The sequence below is a fragment of the Pipistrellus kuhlii genome, unplaced genomic scaffold (assembly GCF_014108245.1).
Source record: "Pipistrellus kuhlii isolate mPipKuh1 unplaced genomic scaffold, mPipKuh1.p scaffold_m20_p_41, whole genome shotgun sequence".
In the NCBI taxonomy this organism is placed as follows: domain Eukaryota; kingdom Metazoa; phylum Chordata; class Mammalia; order Chiroptera; family Vespertilionidae; genus Pipistrellus; species Pipistrellus kuhlii.
The window spans coordinates 1,335,789-1,359,287 of NW_023425542.1; the positions used below are offsets into that span (position 1 = coordinate 1,335,789).

At 41.3% G+C, this 23,499-nt stretch overlaps 2 protein-coding genes across 4 annotated transcripts in view; both read left to right on the forward strand.

The window, feature by feature from the left end:
- Positions 1–5,311: 5,311 nt before the first annotated feature.
- On the forward strand, positions 5,312–6,581 carry LOC118704195 (cytochrome c oxidase subunit 8C, mitochondrial). Its single transcript, XM_036411586.2, has 2 exons — positions 5,312–5,533; positions 6,154–6,581. The coding sequence occupies exons 1-2, from the start codon at positions 5,423–5,425 to the stop codon at positions 6,244–6,246; spliced, it is 204 nt and encodes a 67-aa protein (XP_036267479.1). The 5' UTR covers positions 5,312–5,422; the 3' UTR covers positions 6,247–6,581.
- A 10,265-nt stretch (positions 6,582–16,846) lies between these two features.
- UNC79 (unc-79 homolog, NALCN channel complex subunit) overlaps positions 16,847–23,499 on the forward strand; it is a 210,180-nt gene continuing 203,527 nt past the window's right edge. For all 3 annotated transcript variants that reach the window (XM_045571940.1, XM_045571941.1, XM_045571942.1), the window contains exon 1: positions 16,847–16,951. In XM_045571940.1, the coding sequence (XP_045427896.1) occupies positions 16,930–16,951 (22 nt within the window). In that variant the 5' untranslated portion in view covers positions 16,847–16,929. The remainder of the gene's footprint in view (positions 16,952–23,499) is intronic.

The window sequence follows — 23,499 nt, forward strand, 5'->3', positions numbered from 1 at the left end:
GAAAATGAATTCAGATTCTAAGCAAAGCTACAAGCAGAACTTCCCTTTTTATTAAAGAGCCAGCCCCGTGTGTGCTTAGCGGTTATCTGGCTGTCGGCCTTGAAAACAACACAGTTCTATCCAATTAAAAAATGCACCTGGCATGGCATTGAGAGTGTGGGCGTATCTAGTCTCTGGCCTACAAGGTCAGATGCTAAGTTTATCTTCCTCATTATTCAAGCAGGCTAAAGCAGGCTAGAAAGCAAAGCTATTATTTTTTTTAGAATAAGAGGCCGTCTAAAAAAATAGCAGGGAATTCCAAACAGTAGTTTTACAAAATAGGGATTAGCCTTCTCAATATTATTATACTTATTTTATTATTCTGAGCCTCTGTAGCTAGTAAATGATAATGCTGAGGCCTGACCTTTGACCTCTGTGCTCCAACAGTCAATCTCTTTTTACTCCAGCATAACAAAATTTAGTGATGTAAGAAAACTAAAATTGATCTCAGTTTTAATAGTGAAGAGACTAACATTCTGCCACCTTGAAATTGCTTTTGGGGCTATTGATTTGAAGTTGTTCATTAAGAAACAAGAGACTCAGAAAGAACCTTTGACCCCCCCTTTCTCCCCACCCCCCACTTTTCTACCCAATAGATTCAGAGAGAGCAACCTGCTTCAGGAAGGAGATTTTAGGATGCTGCCTTAGCCTATTTTGAATTAAGTATTGTAAATAAAGGGTTTTAGGTGTCTGTTAGCTACATAACCCCTGTTGTCCCATTGTTTCTGAGTCACCCAGCAAGAATGTTCCTGCCATGTGTGTTTCCCTCTTCCTCAAATACAGGTAAATTGCCCATTCTCACTTCTTGAAATCTACTACCCTTTTTACCCATCTTTCTTCTTTGTCCAAACTGTGGTATATACCCAATATTACCTCACTGTCTTGAGAATTTTCATGGGCTTATTATGTCTTTGTGAATTCCCCTGTGCATGTTTTAAACTTTGATTTTCTCCTGTTAATCTATCTTCGTTAGTTTGGTTATTGGCTCAGCCAGAAAAACGTAAAAAGTGGGAGGGAAAGTATTAATATATATATTAATTTTTTACAGAGAGAAAGGGAGAGGGATAGAAAGTTAGAAACATCGATGAGAGAGAAACATCCATTAGCTGCCTCCTGCACAGTCCCTACTGGGTATATTCTTGCAACCAAGGTATATATGCCCTTGACCGGAATCGAACTTGGGACCCTTGCATCCACAGACCAAAGCTATAGCCACTGAACCAAATCAGTTAGGGCTATGATGTAATTTTTGATAAAAGAAAATTTTGCACAATAATGAACTTGGAACACCAAGATTATGTTTTGAACTGCCTAAAGACAGTTCTTTCTCAGGATTCTTTGTAATCATGGACAGCAGCTTTTGCTGGACCTTATATTACCATTGTGCTTTCAATTCAAAAGTGTTCCTGATGTTACCAGTTGCATAACTCGGGATATTTTTTCCACCTTGGCAGTCCTTCTGCTCTTGCTACTTGCTTATCCGAGTTTCTATCTCAGAGGTCCTGCAATTGTAAAGACAACCACAAATAGACCCAGAGAGAGGCCCTGCTTCCCTCAAAGAACTTCGGCCCTTGAATAGCAATTAGATGTATGTTTCTAGAGAGGAGAAAATGCAGGATGTTTGAGCCTGGGGTAGTGCAGTCAATACATTATATAATCCTCTAGAACTCTAATGCCAGTTTATTTAGAACATGAACATTTATAAAAACCACATAAAAAAACTAAGTAGGCAAATGTGGCTTTCATTTTCATTATACACAGAGAGATTAAAAAAACAGACCAAAACTTGATCTCTAGGCTGTCGTTCTAATTATGGCCTTTTACATAACTGCAGCAGGAAGGTCCTGGATTGTAGGTCAGTGAGAATATATTGAACGCAGGGCCCACTAAGCCCTTTATTGAATATTGAAGAGGTTTGAGTTAATAGTGCTAGTCTTTTGTGACTTGAGGAAGATTGGACTGTAATTTGAGAAGCTAAAAGTGCTACCTCTTGGAATAGAAGTGGGTGGCTAGGAGTTTAATTGTGTTGTGGCTGAATCTGGAGTTAGATTTACTGACACTGTGGGGTTTTGTCACAGAGAACTACCTAAAATGCTCAGTTCTCACATTAGCTGCACTCCTGTCAGAACTTTTTTGAATTTTGATTAGTCTAGCCGGCTTGTCTCTTACTGAGCTCCCTCTTAGCTTACTTTAGCATTTCTTACTTAAAAAAAAAAAAATTAAAAAGCAAGGGTAGGTCCTGGCCAGTTTGGCACGGTTGGTTGAGCATCATCTCATGCACTGAGAGGTCACCTGTTCGATTTTAGGTTAGGGCACAGGCCAGGTTGTGTCTGGATTCTCAGTAGAGGGCATGCAGGAGGCAGTCTAAATTTCTCTCTCATTTAAAAAAGATATTTTTATTGATTTCAGAGAGGAAGGAAGAGGGAGAGAGAGGTAGAAGCATCAATGATGAGAGAGAATCATGGATTAGTTGCCTCGAGTCCAAACCCAGGCATGTGCCCTTGACTGGAATCAAACTTGGGACTTTTCAGTCCATAGGCCGATGCTTTATCCACTGAGCCAAACTGGCTAGGGCATCTGTTTCTCTCCCAATAGTGTTTCTCTCTCACTCTCCCTCCTCTCCTCTCTCCAAAATATCAATAAAAAAACATTTTTTAAAAATGCTGGGGCAGTCTTGGCCAGGTAGCTAGTTCTTTAAAGTGTTGTCTGAGATGCCAAGATTTTGAGTTGAGCTCCCCCATCAGGGCACATACAAGAGGCAACCTGTCTTTTTCTAAAAAAGAGAAACAAATCTTAAAAAATACAAAAAAAAGTTCAAAGTAACATTTTTGAGGTGACAATGGATCTATAAAATATGAACAGGTGACACTTTAAAAAAATAACCCAAATTATTAATAAGTTTTAGAATTCTAAATGAAGAACTCAACAGAAGGGCTGGAGGAAGAAGTCAAGGGAATCTTCCAAAATATAGAAAATGGGGACAAAAAGAGAAAATTGATACACATAGATGACCCACCAAGAAGGGCCAATATCCATTTAAAGATCACCTGAGGATCTTTTTTTTCCATTGCTTTTTAGAGAAAGTGGAAGGAAGGGAGGCAGGGGTGGTGGTGTTGGGGGGGGGGCAGGTAGAGAAATATCAAAGTGAATTGGATTGGTTGCCTCCCACTCTATCCCCGACTGGGATGGGGATTGAACCTGCAAGAGCCAACTCTGTAATAACTGAGCCAAAACTGCCAGGGCAAGTTGATTCTTTCATGTGCCATGACTGGGGATAGAACTCACAATCTTGTTCTATCAGGATGTTGCTCTAATCAACTGAGCTATCTGGCCAGGGCTAGTAGTAGTTTCAGATTGGGAATAGAGAAACTTGAGAGAAGGAAATAAATAATAGACATCTCCCAGAGCTAAAGTAACATCCAAGTCTTCAAGTTGAGAGATCTCTCCCACTGCTAATTCATATAAATGAAGACAGACCCATATCTAGTCATATCTTGAAGAAACTTCACAAGTCCAAAGACAAACAGAAATTCCTAAAAGATACCATAAAGAAAAAAAAATAGAGGCTACATCAAAGGTTGATAATTATATTGGCATCACACTTATCAGTTACACTAGATATTGAATAGAAGGGGATACTATTTGTCAAATTCCTGAGGGACAGTGATTATAAGCCTAGAACTCTATAGTCAGCAAAATTAGCATTTAAGTGGGGAGCAAAATAAATATTTTTTTGACTTGCAGGGACTGAGGATATCTATCAACTACAGACCATTCCTGAAATAATTGCTTAAGGATGTTACTACATCAAAATGAAATAGGAACCTAGGAAAGAGGAAGATACTAGGTTGCAGAAATAGGGCAATCAAAGGAAATTCTTGAATGCTAGTTGCCAATAAGCCTAACAAGGAAATAGTGTGAAGAAATTGGTTCATCTTTTGTGACTTAGAGAGTGGATAAAGGTTTTATTACAGTACTACAGGCCCAGTGCATGAAATTCGTGCACTTGGGAGAGGGGGGGGGGAGATCCCTCAGCCTGGCCTGTGCCCTCTTGTACTCTGGGAGCCCTCAGGTGATGTCTGACTACTGGTTTAGCACTGCATGGAGGCAAGAGAAGCTTCTGCCACTGCTGCTGTGCTCGCCAGCCATGAGCCCAGCTCAGGGCTTCTGGTACTGACCGCTAGGGGGCAGCTCCTGCATTGAGCATCTGCTCCCTGGTGGTCAGTGCATGTCATAGCGACTGGTCATTCTGCCATTTGGTCGATTTGCATATTAGCCTTTTATTATATAGGATTAGAGGCTGGATGCATAAAATTTGTGCAAGAGTAGGGGCCTTCTTTCCCCTAGCTGCCAGGACCGGGCTTCTCTCACAGCCCAAGCTTCATCTAGAAGGTTGTTCAGAAAACCATCCGGTCTAATTAGCATATTGTACTTTTATAATTATAGATTACAATAAAAAAAATCACAATATATTCCATTTTTTTCTCCAAGAGCTATGAGTTTGTGATATCACCTTCTCTACTGGGCCCAAACATTGTATCAATATTTGATCTTCCCATGAACATTTTTTATATCGTTAACAGATAGTGGTTCTTGGTTTTCTTTTTACAAAACAATTTTTTAAATTTTGTTTTAGAGAGAGAAAGAGGAAAGGAGAGAGAAATGAGAGAGAGAGAGAGAGAGAGAGAGAGAGAGTTAGTTGTTGTCCCACTAATCTATGCATTCAGTGGTTGGTCCTAGTATGTGCCCTGGCCGGGAAGCCCAACCACAACCTGGGTGTATCCCCACAACACTAATCAACTGAACTACCTGGCTATGGCTGTTTTTGGTTTTCAATGCTGGGAATTAATTTACAGTCAATTTATGGAGGATTTAATTACCATTAGAGAACAGAGTATAAAGGTCATACACTCTGCCAATGAGAAGTAACAGCATGTTGAGAAGCCTAGGTGCAAAGCAAAGATAAAGAGAAGTGTAGAGGTGCTGAGTCCTCCACCTTCCCAAGCAGAAAATCAAGAGATGATCTGTGTGGGGTGGGGGAGGGGGGCTGAGCAGTTTGGGAGGGTAGGAAGCCTCACCTAGGGCACAGGTTTGAGGGATAAGGGAATGAGAATAGAAGGGAGGTGTTTGAGAGCTGGGGGTAGATTGTGCAAGTACTGGGCTGAGCAGGGAGGAGACACAGCAGGGCAGAGCGGAAGGGGCGGGGCCTAGCAAGGCAGAGCGGAAGAGGCGTGGCCTGCGGCCAGAGGCGCATGCGCAAACCCCCTTCCCGCCCAGCTCTCGCGCTCACGCGGTCCAGCCTTCGCTCGCCTCCCGCGTGCTGTCCGGTAGCCTCACTTCGCTTCGCTTCGCTTCGCCCGGCTTCACCTCACCCGCCGCCGTCATGCCCCGCCTGGTTATTCTCTGCCTGCACCGCCGCAGCCGCCTGAGCCCGCTTGCACCCCGGCTGGCCCACTCGGGGCCTGGTCGCAACCGGCAGCCGTTGTCCGAGATGGTGAGTTGTAACGCAGCCGCCAGGGCCGTGCTGACTGGACATGGCGGGCGGGAGCATGTGGCCTCGACCGGTGGAGACCGGCTCCTGCCGGCGGCTTCCAGGCTTCCCCGGGCCGGGCCGGGCCTCTGTTTGGAGGGTGCTGGGGTCGGGCAGCGCCACGGTGAGCACCCCTTCTTTGGACCTGAGGGGCTCCCAATGAGGACGCTGGGAGCTGGGAGCGAGCGCGGCCTGAGAGAGGTTTGGGCCTCGACCGCGTGGGCGCCAAGATGGAGGGCAGAGCCTTTGTTGCAGAATGTCCGCCACCTTCGTCTGCCGCCTTCGAACGCTTTCTTCGTTACCCACGCCTGTTATTTCCCTCAGAGGGTGGGAAATCCCGCTCGGCGTCTAGGTTCCAGAGTTCAAAGGTTGGAAGTGAGAAGCCGTTAGAGGGAAAAGTGAATATTTTTCAAAAATGTAAGTTAGGTCATTAAGGAAGGGAGATCGTGTGTTTTTGTTGTTTTTTTAGTTTTCCGCAGACCCGGGTTCCTAGGGCAACGGCCAGATTCCTCAAAACGAAAGCGGCTTTTGTTAGGCAGCGAGGGAGCCATCATACTCACAGCGCTCTTCCTTTTCCCTTCCAGGACGTGGCTGTTGGACTCGTGGTGTTTTTTATGACTTTCTTAACACCGTGTGGGTATATACTGCACAACCTGAGCCAGTTCAGAAGACAGTAGGTGCAAGAAGATGCAGAGCAGCTGTTAACGACCAGCAAGATTTCAGAGAAAAAGCTGCTCCTTTAAATGAGTAAAAGTGCCAAGTTGGATTGATGGGCATTGTGGGGGTATTCAGTTTCATGACCATATGTTTAGAGTCAATATTTTGCACTTTTTTAGGACCGTGCATTATATAAAGTTGAGCTGTTTAGTCATTTAAAAATGTTAAATAAAACGGAAGCACTTATTCATGCTTGGCATTCTGTGGTCACAGATAATTTTCTGCACGTCCTGAAAGCTGGTGATAATTCACTGAAAAATACAGTAGTGAGAATTGCTATGGCAGGTCAGACTTATTGAACCCAGTGCCATGGAATGTTATATGAGGAGTGAATGCATATATTTGGTGACATCAGCATTAAAGAGATTAGATATGTAGTTGTATGAGTAATATAAGTTTAGCTAAATGATCCTTCCTACTATTTGTACATTCCATTGTTATTGCCACTTAGAGTAATGAGATCCAGGCTTTCCTATGCACTTTGAGAAATATAACTAATATAACTTAAATTTGCCTCTTTAAATTCCTACATTTCAGGATTTAGTAAGTACCTGCATACTTTATTGTTCCTCTCCTGAATTATTGTTCTAAGTCGCCTTTCAGTTTGAAGAATCGTACATCTTTGTTTGAATTGTAGCTCACTCTCCCAATTATGGTGTGACTGGCCAGCAGAGTTCAACTCTGAACCTTGGTTTCCTTCTCTCAATAATGGAACTTAAAATTGCCATCTTGAGGTGGGAATGTTCTGGGGGAGTAAAACATTGAACAAAGGTAAAACACCTCCCACCTGAAATAGACTAATCAATACATGTATATGTGCTTACTAGTATTTACACAACTAAGTACATTTCCTGTGATGGGCCAGATGTTGTGGAGGTCAGTAAACCAACAATAGGTCCCTGCTTCTGAAGGGCTTGGTGGACTTGCATTCTAATTTAATATTTCTAAGCTTACACTTCAAAATTTCTATTGGTTTTTTAGAGTTCTCCTGAAAAACTGAACCAATATGGTGCACTGTGTGTGTGTGTGTGTGTGTGTGTGTAATTGATTTTAAGGAATTGGCTCATAATTGTGAATGCTGGCAAGTCCAAAATCTACAGGGTAGGCCAACAGGCTGGAGACTCAGGAAAGAATTGCATTTTGAGTCAGAAGTCAGTCTGCTGGCAGAATTTAAGTCTTGGAGGAGAAGGCAGTATTTTCCTTAAGGCCTTCAACTGATTGAATGTGGCACACCCGGATTACAGAGGGTAATCTTCAGTACTCAGTGTTGATTAATTTAAATGTTAATCCTATCCAAAATATACCTTAACAGGAACATGTAAAATTATCATTTGGCCAAATACCTGACTACTATCACAGTTGGGTAAGTAATTTTTTAGACGGAAACGATGAGAAGGGCCTGTGATACTCCTAAAATTTTAAATATATTTTTATTGATTTTTTACAGAGAGGAAGGGAGAGAGATAGAGAGTTAGAAACATTGATGAGAGAGAAACATCGATACTGGGTATGTGCCTGCAACCAAGGTACATGCCCTTGGGGACCCTAGAGCAGGCCAATGCTCTATCCATGAGCCAAACCAGTTAGGGCACTCCTAAAATTTAAAACTATGAATACAGTGGCTAATTTAAATAATATTTGTCAAGATCCACCTTCTCTGTTCACTAGTGGCAAACCCACTCTTATGCCTTTTAAAGAGCTCTGGCCACCGAAACCGGTTTGGCTCAGTGGATAGAGCGTTAGTTTGCAGACTGAAGGGTCCCAGGTTCGATTCCGGTCAAGGGCATGTACCTTGGTTGCAGGCACATTCCCAGTAGGGGGTGTGCAAGAGGCAGCTGATCGATGATTCTCTCTCATCGAAGCTTCTAACTCTCTATCCCTCTCTCTTCCTCTCTGTAAAAAATCAATAAAATATGTTTAAAAAAAAAAAAAAAAAGCTCTGGCCATTCAGGACACAGACTTTTCAACACAGTGTTCTTGTTGATTTTGAACTTACTTTCTTCTCTGATTTTAATAACTGTGCTTCAACTTATGATGCTTGCCTTTATGCTCCATCTAATGACAAATACTGGTTTACCTTTGTCTTGGCTGGGGAATAGTATTGAACTGTAGAAGTCTGTTCCTTAGAACTTTATTTTTTTAAAGGAAGTAACCTTTTTTAAATGTTTTTATTGATTCTTAGAGAAAGAGGAAGGGAGAGGGGGAGAGAAACATCAATGAGAGAGAAACATCATTAATTGCTTGCCTCCTGCATGCCCCCCCACCGGGGATTGAGCCCACAACCTAGGCCCGTGGCCTGACTAGGAATCGAACCGGTGACCACTTGTTTTCCTGGGTTGACTCTCAACTGCCTGAGCCACACCAGCTGGGCTGTTCCTCAGAACTTGAGCACTCAATTTTTGGAATCATTTATTTGGTACTCTTATTTATTGAGTACTGCTATGTGCAGAAATGGTAGCTCATTTTGGTGAATTAGCTCTGTCGCCCTGTCTTATTTAATTTTACAATGCATAAAGGTGTCATATCAAAGTACAGTTGATTCTTGTTACTTGCGGTAGTTATGTTCTTTAAAGTCACTGTAAACACCGAGTTAGTGAATTCTGAACCATTGCTCCTAGGGGAAATACAAGGTTAGGTTCCTCAGACCCCTTTGTCACATTTTTATCAAGTTAGCAATACATATTTTGTTTAATGTGTGTTTTTATTTAAAGATACCTTATTTAATAAGTATTATTGATTCATTGGAAGCCCGATGCATGAAGATTCGTGCAAGAATGGGCCTTCCCCTGGCTGCTGGCAACGCCTTCACTCCTGCTGGAACTGCCTTTTCGCTCTGGCCAGGAGCTGCCTTTTGGCCTTCCTACGCTGCCCAGAGGCCTAGAGTGGCTGGGGTGGTGCAGAATGCCTGCGTTATCACCATGGTGACAACACAAGTGCCCCAGCCACTCGGTTCCTGGATATGCAAATTAACCTGCCACCTTTGTTGGGTTAATTTGCATAATCCTGATTGGCTGGTGGGTGTTGTGAAGGTACGGTCAATTTGCATCTTAATCTTTTATTAGTGTACATGATTCATAAACATTGTACTCTTGACCAACAGCACTGTAAATTGTGCCTGACAAAGCTTATCTAATATTTAATATTTTCCATATAAGGCACATTATAGTATTGTGCTTAGGAACTCTAGACAGCACTTCAGCATTATGCAGCAACAAAAAGTACAAAATCATGTGTGTCACTAAGTAAACCATGGAAAAGGCACATACTAGTACAATATGATAGCTGAAACAAGAAGGCAGAGCATCACCTTTCAACCTCACCATTGGGTGATTCAAATTTTACCTCATTCTATGCATGTCTTTGAATGATTTGAAAACGTATTGGTTTTGGAATTGCAAATCAACTTTAGTGAGTAGAAAATTTTGCAAATATGGGATCTACAAATAATGAGGATCAAGTGTTATTCTTGGAAAAGGTCTTGCTCCCCATTTGTGAAAAATTTTGGGAATTCTTAGTGTGAAATTTTAAGAGTTTGCAGGATATTCTTTTGGGAATAATGGAGAAACCTTTATCCCTTGAGGTTGAATTTTTTAAAAAGGGGAATAGTTTTAAAAAGTGAATTTACCTTGGGGAACAAATGAAGTAGTGCACCTCTTGGTATTGGCTAATTCAGTTCTCTGGTGAGGGCTTTCTTCATGGGCTGAAGGTTGCCTCCTCACTCAGTCCTCACATGGGAGGTGGGCAGGAAGGCTCAAAAGAAAGAGCTCTCTTCTCTCTTCCTGCTCACATAAGAACACTACTCGTGAGAACCCCACCCTCTTCTAATCATAATTACCACCCTAAGGCCCCATCTTTCCAAACCATCACATTGGAGTTAGGGCTTTGACATAGGACTTTTGAGGGATATGAGTCAGTCCATAGCAAAGTCGGTTAGCTTATGTGGAGGAGGCATAGTGGAGAAAAAGAACATTGAGATTTCTAGTCAACAGTGAGAATAACAGCTTCCTTATGAGAGAAAAAAAAAGTGTTGGTAGGGGTAGGAAAATAATGCAAGGGTTCTGAAAATTGAGTTTAAAGTATTAATGGGACATCCAGATATAAACATCTATCAAACAGTTAAGACTATGAATTGAATCTTTTAAAAAAAATTCTTTATTGTTGAAAGTATGTATGTCTCATCCTCCCCCGCCCATTGTCCTCTCCCTGGCTGCTACCACCTTCCAGCACATGCCCTTACCCCCTACTATCTGTGTCCATTGATTATGTTTATATACATGCATACAAGTCCTTTGGTTGATCTTTTACCTCTCCTCATCTGCCTGCCTTCTGAGGTTTGATGGTCTGTTCGGTGTTTCTGTGTCTCTGGATCTATTTTTGTTCATCAGTTTCATTGTTATGATCCACAAGTGAGTTAGATCATGTGATACTTATCCTTCCAATGCTGTTGCTAATGGTAAGAGTTCTTTCTTTTTCACAGCTGTGTAGTATTCCATTAAAAAAACTTCCATTCCCTAACCGGTTTGGCTCAGTGGATAGAGCATCGGCCTGTGGACTCAAGGGTCCCAGGTTCAATTCCAGTCAGGGGCATGTACGTTGGTTGCAGGCACATCCCAGGAGGTGTGCAGGAGGCAGCTGATGGATGTTTGTAACTTTCTATCCCTCTCCTCAGAAATCAATAAAAATATATTAAAAACATTGTCTTCAGTGCTAGCAGACAGGGGAACATAGATTATTTAATAAAAGACAACTAGAGCGCTAGCTGATTTAGCTTAGTGGCTAGAGCATCAGCCTGTGGACTGAAAGGTCCTGGGTTCGATTTTGGTCAAGGGCACATGCCTGGGTTGCGGGCTTGATCCCCAGTGTGGGTGTGTAGGAGACAGCCAATTGATTCTCTCTCATCATTGATGTTTCTCTCCATCTCCCTCTCTGAAATAAAAAATACATAAAATAACCATTTAAAAAAAAGAGTGACAGCAAACTAATCTTCATCAATCAAGGGTTCCAGGAAACAAGGAAATACCTTCAAATGTTGAAGGGAAAATGATTTTGAACTAAATCTTCTGTTGAGTAAATAGTGCCTGAGAGTAGGGGGCAAAGAAACATTTTAGCATACGATAGTGAAAGAAATAACGAAGGACATACTTCAATAAGAAAGGAAAGAAATCAGAGGGAAAATGTGGTACACAAAATGGCCAAAATATGTTGGTAAATTTACTTAACTATTGATCAAATGAGTAAACTATTTTTAAAAGATGAACTGAAACTCAAGATAACAAAATAGGGAATCGTTTAATTATAAGGAGCAAAGAAATAGTAGTTTGAGATGATTAGAAAAATTGATAGTTTATTTAAAAAATCTGAAAGTAATCAGTACAGGCAGTCCTCAGGTTATGTTGGATTCGATGTTCGTTTTATTATGTCACCATCTTCCATCTATCTATATCACGTGTCAAACACAAGGCCCTCGGGCCAAATCCGTCCCGCCAGGCCTTGCAATGTGGCCCACACCGCGCTGTCATCACTGCACTCCGCTGCGTTTCCATCACAATGACAGTTTATGACTGTTCAGTAAACCATTCGGCCCGCAATTTAGACTGGATTTTAGATTTTGGCCCCTTCTCTGATTGAGTTCGACACCCCTATAATAGAGGAATATGCAAATTAGCCGGGATGCTGTAACATCACAACCAAACAGCAGGGGCCTGAGGCTCCATGGTGTCTGGATGGGGTGAGGGACCTCAGGCCATGCCCCCTGCCCTTGGGTCTTGATGGCTACCTCAGGCTGTGCCACTTCCCCGGAAGGGTTTGATGGGGGACCTCAGGCTATGTCTCCCACCCTGGAGGTGGGCCCCCTGTCCAGGAGCTGGGCTGAGAGACCTCATGCCATGGCCCTCATCTTAGCGCTGGGGTAGGACCTCAGACTTTGCTTCCTGCCTGGTGCGGTTTGATGGGGGACCTCAGGCCACAGCCCCCACCTGGTGCAGCTTGATGGAGGACCTGAGACTGTGCTCCCTGACCCGGTGTTGGGCTGGGAACCTTAGGCTGCGCCAGTGCGCGTGCCGCTCCCCCCCCCCCCCTGCCCAGAGGGGCTTGAGGGGTGGGGGCGGCCAGGTCTGGGTCTCCTGGGTTTTTGAAGTGTGTGCGGGTGTGTGTGTGTGTGTGTGTGTGTGTGTGTGTGTGTGGTGGGTGGGGACCTGACTCTAGGTCCCATAGCACGTCCCAGACTCTGATAGGAAGGAGATTTTCATATACATTTTACTAATCTTATTTTATCTCTGACACTTCTATTGTAGAGAAAGGGCAAATAGCAATATTAAAAATTTCCTTTATTTCCCTTTTAATGTGTACAAATTTCATGCACTGGGCCACTAATTTATTTTAAAAAGTTTCATTAAAATATTTTATTGATTTTTTTCACAGAAAGGGAGAGGGATAGAGAGTTAGAAATGTTGATGAGAGAGAAACATCGATCAGCCGCCTCCTGCACACCCCCGACTGGGGATGTGCCTTCAACCAAAATACAATACATGCCCCTGACCGGAATCAAACCCGGTACCTCTCAGTCCACAGGCCGATGCTCTATCTACCGAGCCAAACCGGTTTCAGCAAAAGTTTCATTATTTTGACATAAGTACATATGTGCTTTATGTTTTTCATTATTTAATTACTACAAGTAAAGGTTAGGAATTATCTTTTAAATTTTATTTTACTGTTTCACTTCATTTCTGCTGTGTATGTGCTCCATGTGAGTGACGTAGGTGCTATGGAGGTGTGTTCAGACTTAAAAACGGTGAGAATCGTGTTATGTCGCACCGTAGGAATGGATCTTTAACATAACCTGAGGACCTACTGTAAAAAACTAGAAACACTGTATAGCTTTCAAATTATTAGAGGGGAAAAATGGTTATAGAAATTTTATTAAAGTAAAATGGGAGATGAGAAAACTTGGCAAACAGCCTCATGAGTATATAAAAAGTTGATTTATGACAAAGTTGCCGTGGGATTAAAAATTGTGGGGGAAGAATTTAATAAATGGCTTAGTATGATCTGTGACCATACTGTAAGAAGTAGACCCTACTTCATGCTATACACAAAAGTAAATTTAATTTGTGATAAAACTTAAAGGTAAAACAAACTTTTAGAATTAAATATATGATAATCTTTACAACATTTGGAATAGAAAAGAATTTCTTGAAGTACAAAAAGCATAAATTATAAAAAAAACATTGAAAAAGTTGGTTACATTTACATTTTAAAACTTCTGGTTAATAAAGACTATAAACAAAGAGGAAAAACACACAAGATAGCCTTGGAGAAGCTATCAGTTTTTATAATTGTTTTTAAATATATATTTTTATTGATTTTTTACAGAGAGGAAGAGAGAGGGATAGAGAGTTAGAAACATCGATGAGAGAGAAACACTGATCAGCTGCCTCTTGCACACCCCCTACTGGGGATGTGCCAGCAACCAAGGTACATGCTCTTGACCGGAATCGAACCCAGGACCCTTCAGTCCGCAGGCCGATGCTCTATACACTGAGCCAAACCGGTTCGGCAAGCTATCAATTTTTAAAAAATATATATTTTATTGATTTTTCACAGAGAGGAAGAGAGAGGGATAGAGTCAGAAACATTGATGAGAGAGAATCATTGATCAGCTGCCTCTTGCACACCCCCTACTGGGGAGGTGCCCACAACTAAGGTACATGCCCTTGACTGGAATCGAACCCAGGACCTATCAGTCCGCAGACCGACGCTCTACCACTGAGCCAAACCGGTTTCAGCAGATATCAATTTTTATCTGATATCATTTGCCTTCAGCCTGAAGAATTTCATTTAGCATTTCTTATAGTGCAAATCTGTTGGTGACAAATTCTCTTAGTTTTCTTCTATCTGAAATGTTTTTGTCTTCATTCTGAAGGACATTTTTGCTGGATACAGATACTGTGCTGACAGCTTTCTTTTTCAGCATTTTAAAGACAATACTTTTGAAAAAAATTTTAAATGATTCTTTGCTTTATCAAAACCTCAAGCCTCCAAGAAATTGCTGCTTAAATCAAGTTTTCTTCTAATCACAAAGATATTTGTCTTCTCCGAAGTTTACATTCATATTTTCTTTCATAATGATTCCAACTTATTTTTCCCAAAGTTAACTCTTCAGCATTATTGTTTTCTTTAATTTATTAAAAAGATGTAGTTTAAATTGATTTTTTAGAGAGACGAAGGGAGAGGGAGAGAGGCATATCTGTTGGCTAACTCCTGCATGCACCGGGATCTAGCCTGCAGCCTGGGTATGTGCCCTGACCGGGAGTTGAACCAGTAATCTGTCAGTGAGTGCACAGGATGACACCCAACTGAGCCACCCCAGCCAGGGCTTTAGCATCATTTTAAAAAAATATATATTTTTATTGATTTCAGAGAGAGAGAGAGAGGGGGGAGAGAGGAACATCAATGATGAGAGAACCATTGATCAGCTCTGTTAGCATGCCCCACACGGGATGAAATCTGCAACCTGGGCGTGTGCTCTTGACTGGGAATTGAATGGTGACCTACTGGTTCGTTGGTGGACACAACCACTGAACCACGCTGCTGGGTTTCAGCATCATTTTCTACATCACCATTCATCTTTGAAGGATGAAACTTCTGTGTGGGACGTGTTTTTGGAAATGAGTAACGGGATTAGCCAGATCAATCTGTCAAGCAGTGAGGTAACATTGTCCAGTCCTGAATACATTTTGAGTCAAATTACATTTTGTGAACATTATGCCAATACCATTAGCCACTGTGTATATTGTAGTGGGCAAAGTTGCCTGTACTTTTTTTTTTTTTTTTGCTATGCAGAAACATTTAAAAAAATATTTTTATAGATTTTTAGAGAAGAGCCAAACCAGCTGACGCTCTATCCATTGGGCCAGAAACGTTTTTTTATACTTATTCACATATTTTTAAATTGGAAAATATTTCTTTTCTTTTTTTTAAAATATATTTTATTGATTTTGTACAGAGAAGAAGGAAGAGAGAGAGCTAGAAACATCGATGAGAGAGAGTCATCGATCAGCTGCCTCTTGCACACTCCCCACTGGGGATATGCCCGCAACCAAGGTACATGCCCTTGACCGGAATCGAACCCGGGTTCCTTCAGTCCCCCAGCCGACGCTCTATCCATTGAGCCAAACTGGTTTCAGCGGAAAATATTTATTTTCAATATTTTGTACGTAGTATATACAATTTAACATTCTTTCCCTTAAAATAAGGATTACTTTTTGTTGAGATGAAAAAACATTAATATAGTCACAGTTGTCAGCATTAGAAATAATTGGTTAGCTTAAAATTCTGACCCTATGGCTTTTGCTAAATCAACTTACTGTGATCATTGTTTCTCAACTTTCACAATTTGAATGAGAATGGTTGGCAATTGTACTGTATTTTAATTTTAAAAGACTTTCACATCCATTATACCATTTAATCTATCCAATAACTATGGGTAACAGGGCAGGTTTTATTACCATTTTACAGATAAAGAACCCGAGGCTTAGGGAGATTAAAAGATTGGTCCTAGAATGAATATGTGGTAGAACTGAATCTTCTATCTAGTTTTAACTTCGAGTTCAGGCTCAGCTTGTCTGCCCACTCTAGATGATTCTTTAAGTACATTCTTATTAATATGCACGATGCCCCTTCCCATCCTCTTCTCTTTCTACGGGCTTTGGTTTCCCAACAAAGGGGCTTCATAACCAGTGTTCCCCCTTTCTGTGTGGTTGTGAGGGAACACATGTGGGCTCCTCCAGTCTCCAATCTTGTATTTTCCTTTTTCTGTGGCTCTTCCAGCCTCGCCAGCTACGGAAATCTCCTTTCTGAGCCCCAACTTCGGGAGTCTTCCCACAGCCCCCTGGCAGTGGGACCTCCCATCCTAATCACCAGCAGGAGAGCCCATCAGGGAGGGGTGGCAGAGGGCAGGAGCGTAGCACGCCGGGAAGCCATGCTGAGGGTTACTTCTGCATTTCCTCCCTTGCGGTCCTCGGGAGCATCCTCGCCGCCCTCCGGCCCGGTTCTCTCCAGCCCGCCCCGGATCCGCCTCCCCCCGCTTCCTCCCGGAGGCTGAGACGGAGCGTGGGACGCACCTGTCAGGTCACCCGGCGGAGGCGCCGGGGGCTGCTCGCGGAGCAGGATTTACAGGCCCGGGGAACGCCGATGGGAGATCCTAATGGTCGGGGACTCCGGCACTTTAAGAGGCTTTTCTCTGGGAAATACCCGTCCCCTCCGTGCGCCTTATGAATGGAAATACTCCTCCCCCGGTCGAGCCCATTTTCCCATTTCACCAGGAGCCGCAGCTCGCACTCTGCTTTCGGTCTCCCCGCCCACAGCAACGCGGGCAGCTCCAGGAGGGGACGGACAGGAAGCCTTTGGCCGCCTATTAAATCCCACCCATTTCTCCGGGGGCGATTTCCTAACCTTCCGGGACCGAATTCTGCAATTTGATGTGCGTTTTGTCCGAATGGTAGCGACACGGGCCTAAGGGAGGGGGAAAGCGAGGGGGTGGGGGGTGGGGGGTATGCGTTCTTTTCCTCGCAACATCGCTGGCGGAGCGAGGGAGCTCACACGACACAGATTTTTGGGCAAAGCCTTTCCATCTGGACAGCACCATGTCCACCAAAGCGGAGCAGTGTAAGTAGCAGCCGGCCCGGCGTTCTGGCCCGGCCTCCAGCTGGGAACTATTGCAGTGGCGGCGTTTGCGGCTGCCGGGAGACCTTGGCATCGTGTGGTGCGGGGGTGGGGGCTGAGGTTGGGGCGGGTGCGGGGTGGGGGCTGGAAGCGGTGGTGGGGGAGGGTGGAAGTTAACGGCAACGCGGCGCTGTCCCCGGTGCTGAAACATAATGCAGCCTGCGTGGGGCTTGTGGAGGGGTTTTCACAAGACTGAAAAGACCCTGCGAAATGAAATTAAAATGGGGTCATTCTCGCGGGGGAAAAAGAAGAGGAGGTCTCATATCTTTCAGATAAACATTTCGGTGTCTCTTGTTGGAGTGGGGGAAGGGGGCAGCGGCACATCAGGGGCGGGGAACTGTCAGTGCAACCAAAGCCGGCCTAGCCTTCTGAGCATGCCCAGTTCTCGGCGCTGGAGCCATAGGGGAGTTTGTCTGCAGTTTCCACTTGGGGTTGGAGAGGCTAGAAGGGACGAAAAAGGGAAGGGGGCTGGGGAGAGCCAGGAGCCTGGCAGGATCCAGTGTGAGGATAATCAGCTCAGGAAAACCAGCATATGCTAGAACTAAGCACAGTTATGGGTTAAAGCCGGAATAGGTGCGTGCAGGAAAGTGAAAGGGTCCCTGGGGAAATGATCTAACCCTTTGTAGGGCAGCTCACACAAACTATAACAAATAACAGGAGGATTTTTAGTTGTTCCAGTAATGACTGATTGTGTGTTTGATTGAAAACAACCTGCTAACTCCTTGTGGAAAGAAGAAGTTTCTAATATGCTCCCTGTAGTCTTTTATTGCAGTGTGCTTTAGTAGGCCTTCAGTATGCACTTGGTAGGCTGATTAATGCGAAACCTTTTCCTGAGTGCAGTTGACGGATTCAGGTACTTAAACTTCTGGCTGCTTTTTTTTTTTTTTTTTTTTTTTTAAATTAAGCAATGTGTTTGAATAAAAAAAATATATCTAACCTTATTCATCTAGTTCATCTACTTCTTTCAAAGTAATACACAGTTATGTTGATATTGTCACTACTTTAAAGTCTTTGTAATTCTTCTTTGGAATGACTATTAAAGCCATTCTAGGAGAATTTGTGTTTACCCAAAGCAGTAGTCTCATTATTTGGGGGCAGTAGCATGTATGTGATAAAATGCAATCTGTCACTTATTCACCAGCTAGATTAAGTGAACTGAAAACTAAGGAATTCCAAGATTGATGGTTCAGTAGAGATTGACAATACACCCTTACCATCTAGTATTTATACCTTTTTGCAATGTTTTATTTCCTTATCTGTAAACCTGGGGTAACAATGCTGATGGGGTTTTTATAATTAGAAATGAGAGAATACATATACATGAAAGGTTGAGTAGTGAGCCTAGCATATAGCAAGTTCTCAATAAATGATGGTTATATTACTGACAGTTATTTCCCACTTAATAATCCATCTCTTCTAAATAGGAAGTTCTTTTTTATTTTTATTTTTTTGCTTATCTCCAGAATTTAATTATAAACCTCAAAAATACAATTTGCTTCTATGGAGGCTTTCAAAAAAATTGCATGCAGAATGTTTTGAGTAATGACAACATACTTGGAATCAATGTGGATCTTCCCACTTGAGGCTATCACACTCTTGAAGGTTTTATTCCAGTGCAATCGTTAAAAGAAACCCACCACTTGGCATTTGGTTTTATAGTTACATATTACATAAGTAATTTCAGGTCAAAGCCAGTGAGTATTACTTTCCTCTTCCTGTGTTTTCTTTTCCTTGTTATATTTTGAGATGCACTGGATGCTTTTTGTTGTCTTTTTTCTGGACAGTTAATGCCACGATAAATAAAACCTACATGTGGATCCAGTTATGTAGTACCAGTAGTGTATAGTTAAGTAGCTATTTTATTGTTTGTAAAACAGTTTTTTTTTAAAATCTGTAGATGATGGAAAGGACACCATGTGGATTTGAGTTTTGCATGGCCCTTTTGATTAACTGTGAGACACTGGGCAATTAATTTAATAGGTTTGTGCCTCTTTCAGAGTTTTCATCTACGACGTGAGAAATAGTAGCAGCAGCTACTTTTGTTCAAACCTAACGGTTTGGAGGGCAAATGAGGTAAATGAGAGTACGCTGTAAAAAGGATAAGGATGCTTTGGGTGTTTTTAAGTATCTTTATTTAGAGTGAGGGTAGAGAACAATTTCTTTTTCTTTTACATGCATGAACAGGAGTGGGTTGACACTCTAGTGCACATTATAAACTTGAAAATAGAGCAAACACATAAAAGACTTCATAGCTGATGTTCATGAAGGGTGAATACTTTGTAATAAAGAAAAGTTGCAGGTCCGTGGTATTTTAGCTTTGGACTCGGTAGGAGTATGATTAAGGGGAAAGAGAAAGAGAAGGAAATGCCATGAGACTTTTCCTTTCTAATGGATGTGAAGCCTGCTATTGGATTTTTCTCTTCTACTGGATGGGAGAGAATGAGAGAATTCATTACTCCTCTGCATTCAGGAGGTGTATAGTGCCACTTGCCTAAGTACCAGAAGGGGAGAATTAGATTTAATATAATGTCAAATATTATTTTTGTTCCTCTTCTTCTTGAGGCCTCTTGATTTAGGTAAAATCTCACTGGTACAGGAAGTAGACATAGTTTGGTTGAACCAGCAAGAGGAAGTAATTGCCTTTCAACCCAAATTACGTGATTTACCTTGAAATGTAATGTATCGTGGATATGTGAAAAAGATTTTGTTTTTATGTAGCGGTATTTCCTTTTATGAAATAAGTGTAGTAATAATGATGAAAGAGAGGCTAATTTTAGCAAATGTATAGTTTGGAGCCTGTTTTTATGCATATGATCTGTTTCCAATGCTGTATGTAGAACCATATAACAGAAGGTGAAAGCTTCCTAGCAATTTCTCAGGCAATTGCGCTAGAGTTAATTTTTTTCCCCACCGAGTGCTTCTTTTTCTAACAAAATTCACTGTAGTGAAAATGTTTGTGTAGCTGATATAGAATCTGGAATGATAAAAATAAGAATTTATAGTTCTTTTATTTGGAATTCTAAAGAGGAGCCCAAGTCTCCTGCACCCCCAGCTTTTTCCATCTTCTAAGAGTTAAAATTGACCCATCTGGAGTACTTTGGATGTATGCTTCCAAAAGCAGCTTGCTTTTGACAGCAGCAGAATTAAGAGTTGGGGTTCCAGAATCAGTCTGCTGCCTGGGTGTGAATCCTGGCTCTGCTTCCTAGTATTTGTGTGACCTTGAACAAGTTAAGTCAACCTCTGTAAGCCTCGAATGCATTAATATATGAAATGGGGATAGTCATTATTGTTGTGAAGTTTAAATGAGAGGAACTAAGAAAAGTGCTTAGCACAGAATCCTGGCACATAATAAGGAGTTATAAATGTTAGCTATTATCATTATCATTATCATCATCATTAAGTATCAAATCTTGTGCTTGCTGCTATATTATAAATTTGGAGCTAGCGCCCCAGAAAAATATTATTTAAATGGGACATAGACTATTGAACTTTTTTTTAAATTTAAATTTCTCTTTTCCTTGTCTCCAGGTCTCCTCTACAGCAATTAGCCTAACCCATTTTTGGTGTGAGGCTTGACTTGGTCTATTTTATTTTATTTATTTACTTTTAAAATATATTTTATTGCCGAGACCGGTTTGGCTCAATGGATAGAGTGTCGGCTTGGGGACTGAAAGGTCCCGGTTTCGATTCCGGTCAGGGGCATGTACCTTAGTTTCGGGCATATCCCCAGTGGGGGGTGTGCAAGAGGCAGCTGATCGATGACTCTCTCTCATCGATGTTTCTAACTCTCTATCTCTCCCTTCTTCTCTGTACAAAATCAATAAAATAAAATAAAATTTTAAAATATATTTTATTGATTTTTCACAGAGAGGAAGGGAAAGGGATAGAGAGCCAGAAACATAGGATGAGAGAGAAACATTGATCAGGTACCTCCTGCACCCACACCCACTGGGGATGTGCCTGCAACCAAGGCACATGCTCTTGACTGGAATCAAACCTGGGACCCTTTAGGCCACAGGCCAACACTCTATCAACTGAGCCAAACTGGTCAGGGCAGACTTGGTCTATTGTAAACAAAACATTTCTAAGGCATGAACTGTCTATCCATCACCTTTTGTATTATGATAACAGTGTAGCAGCTGGTAAACATAAATCAGTTATATAAATATCCATCAAAATGTTTGTCAAGTTTGGATATTAAACTACTGATAATTTGAGCATAAACTCAGAATAGCCAATGATAGAAATGTAAATGTATGCTATTTTTAATGTATTTATCCCACTCAACATACTTCTCTCAAGTAACTAAATATCTTTTTAATTACATCAAAAACCAAACATTTTAAAGAGTACAGCTAATTAGCAATATGATTTGAAGTTGAACTTGGCCCTCTCCTATACATGTTTAGGGACTGTGCTTGGGGAAATCAATCAAAATATTTTTTAAAATTTTATGTACATTATATGGTAGTATTATTAAAATAGAAAAGTACTTCTCCTTTGAATAGCACTGTAGCCTGTACTTGTTTAAAAATCTTTGCACAATGTTGCTAAATTCTTATAGATGAAACTCTGGTTTTATTAATATTTTATTAAAATATTAGAGTATATGTTATTAACCATATTTGTGCTAGCAAAAAGAGTGCATGAGTTTTACTCTTGTCTTACATGATTTCTCTGCATCATTTGACACTACTTTCTGCATTCCTTATTTAAACTCTTTTCTTTCTCTTTTGACTGTTCCTAGTGAGATTTTTTTTTAGTGCTACTTTCTTCTTGCACTTTATAAACAGGATCCTGTCATTAATCCTTTCTCACTCTCTTTTTAAAACCCCACAGACTTTTGCTCTTGTACACTCTCTTAACAGTTATCATCTCTTTGTGGATGACATCCAAATACAATTTTCTAGTCTAAACATGCCTCTTGCACTATAAGCCTCTAGACACCCCAAACCCAAACTCATAGTCTGCTGTTCCAAATTTTTATTTATTTTTATATATTACTCATTTCAATGAGTGGCACTACTACTACCTACCCATTAATCCTAGTCAATTTGGGCATCTTCTTAAACTTCTACTCTCTGTTTTGAGTATTCAGCAAATCACCAGCCCCTGTTGATTCTAGCACATCCAACCAAATTGCTGCCTTAACTCCTTGATCAACTTACATTGGACTAGGTTTTTTTTTTTTTTTTTTTTTTTTTTTTTTGTGTGTGTGTGTGTGTGTGTGTGTGTGTGTTTAAAGTTCCTCCAATGTATCATGTTTTTTTTGTTTTGTTTTGTGTGTGTGTGTGTTTTTTTGTTTTTTTTTTTTTTTTTCCTGAAATGGCTTTCTTTCCCTCGATGGCCCTCTTCTTTGCCTTTTTATTGTTCAATATTTAGTTTGGAAGCTTTACTTGATTGCCAGTCTTACCCTGTATGCCCCTCTCGTGTGCTCTCACTATATTGCATGATTAGCTTTCTTGTTAGGTGCCCACATTTACTTTGTGTGTAGACTGTATTATGTTCATCTCTGTGCCTCTCGTGTGCAAATACTTGTCTAGAGAATAGTGTTTACACAAAAACCGTTCCTTGAATAAGTAAAAACGATCGAGAGTGACTTAAAAGTCTTGTATTTAAAAAAAGATTGCAGCCCTGACTGGAGTGGTTCAGTGGACAGAGTGTCATCCTGAGCACTGACAGGTCTTGGGTTCAATTCCTGGTAAAGGAGATGTACCTGGATTGCAATTCATCCCTGGCCTGAGCAGGAGGCAACCAATCGATGTGTCTCTCATATCAGTGTTTCTCGCTCTCTCTTTCCCCTCACTCTCTAAAAATCAATGGAGAAAAAATATCCTTTTGTGGGGATTAAAAAAAAAAGGATTGCATAATAAAGTTTTCAGATAATTTGAAGATTACACATTGTCATCAATGTGAAGTTCTGTTTTTGATATGGATTTACAGTTAAATAAAAATACATTTGTCAAAAGTACTTAAACATAATTGCTGAATTAAATTTTATAGTATTTATATAACAAATTATACCTTTCCTGAACATTTATTGTGTTTTTGGTTCTTTCTCATCAGTTAAAATTTTCTACTTATGTTCAGCATAATAATTATGATTCCTAATTAGTAGATAATCTTGGTACCAGCCAACTGCTTTTCTTAAGATAAAATAATCATGCATCTGAAGTCTGTAACGTTTTTTTTAAAATATATTTTATTGATATTTCACAGAGAGGAGGAAGGGAGAGAGATAGAGAGCTAGAAACGTCGATGAGAGAGAAAAATCGACCAGCTGCCTCTTGCACACCCCCTACCGGGGGTGTGCCCGCAACTCAGGTACATATCCTTGACCGGAATTGAACCTGGGACCTTTTAGTCCGCAGACCGACGCTCTACCACTGAGCCAAACCAGCCTCAGCAGAAGTCTGTAACTCTTTATGCTGTAGTTTGATATGGATCATTTTATAATATACTAGAGGCCTGATACATGAAATTCATGCAAG

Excerpts from the sequence above, each read along its gene's own strand:
- LOC118704195 (XM_036411586.2), top strand. The coding sequence starts at position 5,423 with ATGCCCCGCCTGGTTATTCTCTGCCTGCACCGCCGCAGCCGCCTGAGC. Across the intron at positions 5,534-6,153 it reads GGCAGCCGTTGTCCGAGATG|GACGTGGCTGTTGGACTCGT; the intron begins GTGAGTTGTAAC and ends TTTCCCTTCCAG.